The sequence below is a fragment of the Dermochelys coriacea genome, chromosome 5 (assembly GCF_009764565.3).
Source record: "Dermochelys coriacea isolate rDerCor1 chromosome 5, rDerCor1.pri.v4, whole genome shotgun sequence".
Taxonomy (NCBI): Eukaryota; Metazoa; Chordata; order Testudines; family Dermochelyidae; genus Dermochelys; species Dermochelys coriacea.
In genome coordinates, this window is record NC_050072.1 from 63,050,755 (window position 1) to 63,056,973 (window position 6,219).

Below are 6,219 nucleotides of genomic sequence, written 5' to 3' on the forward strand. Positions count from 1 at the left end.
CACCCCCGTCTTCCACTCCTGACTTCTGGTAGTCAGAGGTTTAAGGTTGCTCTGAGCATGGGGTTGCGTCCCTGATAATTTTGGCTAATAGCCATCGATGGACCTATCCTCCATGAACATACCCAGTTCTTTAACTAAAAAATATTCACGTACTAGAAAGAGACTAGTAAAGAAATTCTGTATTGATACAAAGTACAGTTCAGATATCGGTATATTGTTTATATTACTGTATAGTTTTTCTTTCTTGTTTACAGGTTTGAATTAGCCTCTTTTTCTATAAGAACTATTATTGTTGGCTCTACATCTCACTTTTCCTCCAAAGACAAGCTAGAAGAGGTTTGTGACTTTCTATTAATATTTATTGGTAATTTATAATCTCATTTCTTAAGCTAACAAATAAAAATGCATAACTACCCAGAACAGCCCTCATGAGAAAGTGCTCTTTATTTTCCACTGCATCCGATGAAGTGAGCTATAGCTCACGAAAGCTTATGCTCAAATAAATTTGTTAGTCTCTAAGGTGCCACAAGTACTCCTTTTCTTTTTGCAAATACAGACTAACACGGCTGCTACTCTGAAACCTGCTCTTTCAGTGTTACAGTGATGAAAAGGAAAGTTAAGTTAAAGTTGAAAATCCATTTAATAGCTTGAAAAAATGTTAGCAGTCATTCCAAAGTAACTTATTGAAGAGCGTTGCATAGATTATGTGTGTAATATTTTAGTGTCCAGAAAAAGTGTTTGATCTCTTGTTCTATTACACATTTCTTTTCTGTGCATGTGGAAAGAGATTTATTCTTTGGCTATTCATATAATTGCCAGTACTGTAGTCTATATATTTTGGTTTCATGTGGGGAAAAAACACGAGTTCATTGCATAACCACATATATGATTAAGGAGCCAACACTTAAGGTTGCTGCACAGGCATGTGGGAGGGCATTGTATGCTCCTTGCTACAAAGACTATCTTAATAAACAGCAGCAACAACAATAAATGGATGAAGGTTGGGGGAGGGAGAAGGATATAGCATCCAATCCCACATTCCCCGAATGGCCCACATATTTCAGTTAATTTTTAATAGACATATATATTTGTTTTATTTTTAGTATTAACAATTAATTTTTATTCTTTGGAGGGTACTTGGCCTAAGGTGTGAGAGGATTTGTGGGAGAGCATAGTGCATGTCACCTGAGTTTTGAGGGAGCCACCATCAGGATGACTAATTCCAGTTATTGGGCCTATGTTTTCCTAGCAGGTGTCTAAATGCAGCGAAATCCGACGTTTCTCCGAAAAATAACTCCCAAGGCATTAATGAATATCCTGTCTCCTAGGTGAAACACTTCTTTAAGTCTCTGGAGGACCAAGGATCACAGCTAAAAATCACTGAAGTTGTGCTGGAAACCATAACAAAAAATATTAGATGGCTGAAAAGAAATCTCAACAGTCTAAGGAACTGGCTGCTAAATAATCTTTGAACCACACTCCAAAGCAGAGAGAATTTCAGTTTGATTAACTTTCCCTTTTACTCCGCACTGTGGTGGTGCACGTTTGAATGTAGGAGTCGAAATGCATATTTGGGGAGTTTGCCGTCCATCGCACAATATAGCTATGTTGACAATCTCAAATATGTCCAGAAAGCTTTTCACTGATCCAGAACTGGCTAAGTAAAGAGGATCTATTGTGAAGCCTGTGAACTGTTTCAATAATTTGTCACAATGTAATACTGTAAATACTTGTCTGATGATAGGTATATGGGTACAAAGGTAGAGTACATAATTTTTCCATGCCTTTTTGTCTTGCTGTTTATTGGAATTATTATTTTGGTTTTTTATGGTTTCTGGCCACAGGAGACATGAATAACCCACTTACTAATAGTTTCTCTCTTGTTAGGTTTAGGTTGAATTATCTAATCAGAAAGGGTGAGGAATTTAGAACAAACAAGACACTTTCTCCAGACAGAGAGGCAGCATAGTCTAGTGGTTAATATGCTTGACTAGGAATTCAGAGACTGGAGTTCTATTAGTGAGTCTACTAATGACCTGCTGCAAGACTTTGGACTAGTTGCATCATGTCCCTGCCCCAGTCTCATCAAGGTGGGCCATTTCCAGCAGCTGACAAGACCATCTGAGGAACAGTGGGGGGGGGGGCGGGGAAGGGAAATATGGGGAAATAGTTTTACATTGTGTAATGACCCATCCACTCCCAGTCTCTATTCAAGCCTAAGTTAATTGTATCCAGTTTGCAAATTAATTCCAATTCAGCAGTCTCTCGTTGGAGTCTGTTTTTGAAGCTTTTTTGTTGAAGGATAGCCACTCTTAGATCTATAATCGAGTGACCAGAGAGACTGAAGTGTTCTCCGACTGGTTTTTGAATGTTATAATTCTTGACGTCTGATTTGTGTCCATTTATTCTTTTACGTAGAGACTGTCCAGTTTGACCAATGTACATGGCAGAGGGCCACTGCTGACACATGATGGCATATATCACATTGGTAGATGGGCAGGTGAACGAGCCTCTGATAGTGTGGCTGATGTGATTAGGCTCTGTGATTGTGTCCCCTGAATAGATATGTGGACAGAGTTGGCAACGGGCTTTGTTGCAAGGATAGGTTCCTGGGTTAGTGGTTCTGTTGTGTGGTGCGTGATTGCTGGTGAGTATTTGCTTCAGGTTGGGCGGCTGTCTGTAAGCAAGGACTGGCCTGTCTCCCAAGATCTGTGAGAGTGATGGGTCGTCCTTCAGGATAGGTTGTAGATCCTTGATGATGCGTTGGAGAGGTTTTAGTTGGGGGTTGAAGGTGATGGCTAGTGGTGTTCTGTTATTTTCTTTGTTGGGCCTGTCCTGTAGTAAGTGACTTCTGGGTACTCTTCTGGCTCTGTCAATCTGTGATCACTCTCCTTATGGTGTATATGATAACACCCATTGTTTCATGTACTCTGTGTATATAAATCTCCCCACTGTATTTTCCACTGAATGCATCCGATGAAGTTAGCTGTAGCTCACGAAAGCTTATGCTCCAATAAATGTGTTAGTCTCTAAGGTGCCACAAGTACTCCTTTTCTTTTTGCGAATACAGACTAACACAGCTGCTACTCTGAATTCTGATGATACTGTATTTCTGCCTTGTGTTTCGCTGATTGACTGCTGACACCCTGTTTCCTGCAAAGAAAAATGATGAGGGAGGAGACCTGGAATAAAGCCAAATTCCAATGCTTTCAGCTTGCCTGTGATTTTTCTTAATTTGCCGTAGACTCTCAAATTCTATTACTCCTGACACACCATTATTGGCTAACAGAAAAAAAATCTTTCCTCCTGGCATACTTAACAAAATCTGGAAACTGTTGATGCTCATATGTGCAGCAACTGGAAGGAGAGCAGATGAGTAGAGCTGTGTGAAATAATCTCACTGATTCTCAAACCCACTTACACTTAGCCTCGTGTGTATGTTTTGAGGTGCTTACAAACCTTAGCCTATACTCACAAAAGTTCACCCCATTCCCTTGAGTGCCCCCTCACCTTTCTCCTAAACTGCTGCTTTTCCAGCTAGACATAATCACAGGTTTCAGAGTAGCAGCCATGTTAGTCTGTATTCGCAAAAAGAAAAGGAGTACTTGTGGCACCTTAGAGACTAACAAATTTATTAGAGCATAAGCTTTCGTGAGCATCCGATGAAGTGAGCTGTAGCTCACGAAAGCTTATGCTCTAATAAATTTGTTAGTCTCTAAGGTGCCACAAGTACTCCTTTTCTTTTTCCAGCTAGGAATCACACAATGGGGTTTATGGAACCTCTCTCCTAGCATGGGGATGCTAAAAATTATGAAGCTTCTATCAGTAATTTGCAGCAGAACTAGTTGGTGGAGTTACTGCTCCTACTCCAGCTGAGTGGGTGGGCTGCTACATACTAATGCCACACACGATTGTATGCTATCATTTAGTAGTCATTTGAGTCTATTATTAAATTTTGAGCCTGTTGGAGCATATACTTTGTCTTTATGTTTGCCTGTGACGCATTATCTTCACCAAGATCTTGATATAAAATAATGATCAATATCACCATAAATCCATGTTTGTTGATATTAATCAATAGTGAATGTAAAATAGAGATCCTGTTTATTAACTTTTTATATGAAAGGATACACACAAACTTTAATATGTTCTTCCATTTAGAGATGCACTTTTTTCCAGTGGTAATAACACAGGAAAAGGGTCTGATGAACTAAACAATTCATGCATTGGCCCTTGCTATCATGAACAATAAAGCTGTCAAAGTATTATCAGCGAAAAACAATTACTAAAAATTAAACTTCAGTGCTTCTATTTTTAAAAACAAGTTATCATCTACCATATCACTTGTCTTAATCCTTGTGCTATTGTGTAGAATAAAACAACTCAAGAGAGAGAAAGCATCAGCTTTACTTTCCCCAGCTCCTAATGATACTCTGAGTTGCACTATATTTCAACCACTGCCTGAGACAACAATCTGATCATTCACTGGGTAATATGATGAGTGCAAATGGAGAAAGATGGTGAGGTTCCAGGAGGAACCTAATGCGGTGTGTCACCAGGGGGCTCAAGCTTGCACGCAGGGCCAAGCTGCTACCAAACACTGGACTCTCCGCATATAATGCTGGTCTCTATGCATGTTCTGTAAAATATCTCTTTCCTGCAACTTTGCATATGTGCTGCATCACTTCTTACTAATGTCACATGCTGCACTAGTTAAGGCTAAACAATTCCTTTTTGTTCTTTATAGGCACACAAAGCTATTTATTCTGTTTCAGGTATTTCTGTCCCCCCTTTACTCTTGTCTGACACCTCACAACACCCCTGTGAGGTAAGGAAGTACTATTGTCCTGAGACATAAAGTGGCTAAGTGACTTGTTCAAGGTTATTCAGGAAGCCTGTGACAGAGCAGATACTTGAATCTGAGTCTCCCATGGCCTAAGCTAGTGCAAAACCATTAGGCCATTTTTCCTCTGTAAACCAGCTTCAACAATTTTAAGAACAATTCACAATGTTTCTATGGCATCTCCTAGCCTCCCAAAGTACATCCAAATTAAAATGAATATAGTATCCAAAACCAGAATAAAATAGCACTCTTCTTAAAGTACATGCACATAAATCATAAAAAATGATAGTACTGGTGAAATACAATCCAGTACCAATATAAAAGAGTGGAGGGGACACACTGCTTGATTGGTTCAATTAGTTTAACATTCTTCCTATTTGTATTTCCCCCATAAACAATAGCTGGGTTAGGACAGCTGGGACATGCTTAAGCTAAGAAGCAATGGTAATGTTAGTCAGGTGATTTCAGCTTCCTTCAAGAAACTGACCCAAAGATTCTATGCCTTTGGCTCCTTCCTACAAGATGATTCTGAGCAGCAAACATTCCTGATGCTCCAACTGCATCTTGGCACCTCTCACAGTGATAGGTCTGATAAGATTGAGGCACACAGTGTTACAAGAACCTTTCATAAATGCTGGGAGTGCTGAAATAGGTCTCAAGCAGACAGAGAGAAGGAAAGAATAGATGTTTGAGAAAACAGAAGTCTAGAATATCAACACAGAGCATCCAGAGTTAATAGTTTTATTAGTCTGTTTTTCTTTTCTTCTCTTATTCGAAGATTACAAAGTCAGAAAGGACCACTCTGTTTATCCAGTCCAACCTCCTGCACACCACAAGCGACCAAACTTTCCCAAAATAATTCCTGGGGCATATTTCTTAGAAAAAATCCAATCTTGATTTAAAAATTGCCAGTGATTGACAATCTACCATGTCCCTTGGTCAATTTTTCCCATGGTTAATTATTCTCATCAAATATTCACACCTTATTTCAAGACTGAATTTGTCTAGCTTTAACTTCCAGCCATTAGATCCTGTTATACCTTTCTCTGCTAGCTTGAAGAGCCCATTATTAAATATTTGTTCCCCACACAGATACCCATAGACTGTAATCAAATCACCCTTTAATCTCTTTGTTAAACTCTTTGAGTCCATCACTATAAGGAATGTTTCCTAATCCTTTAATCATTCTTGTGGCTCTTCTTTGAACCTTCTCCAATTTATCAACAATCATTTTTGAGCTGTGGGCCCCAGAACTGGACACAGTATTCAGCAATGGTCGCACCAGTACCAAATATAGAGATAAAATAACCTGTCTTCTCCAACTTGTGATTCCCCTGCTTGTGCCCAGCTTACTAAGCAATCCATATCACTCTGAA

At 39.3% G+C, this 6,219-nt stretch overlaps 1 protein-coding gene across 5 annotated transcripts in view; it reads left to right on the top strand.

Annotated features, from left to right (window-relative positions):
* LOC119855862 (endoplasmic reticulum aminopeptidase 2-like) overlaps positions 1 to 1,785 on the top strand; it is a 37,396-nt gene extending 35,611 nt beyond the window's left edge. For 4 of the 5 annotated variants that reach the window (XM_043515352.1, XM_043515351.1, XM_038402705.2 and 1 more), the window contains 2 exons: positions 255 to 336; positions 1,329 to 1,785. In XM_043515352.1, coding sequence (XP_043371287.1) covers positions 255 to 336; positions 1,329 to 1,472 — 226 coding nt within the window. In that variant the 3' untranslated portion in view covers positions 1,473 to 1,785. The remainder of the gene's footprint in view (positions 1 to 254; positions 337 to 1,328) is intronic. The other variant, XM_038402707.2, reaches the window with a different exon arrangement.
* The last annotated feature ends 4,434 nt before the right edge of the window (positions 1,786 to 6,219 follow it).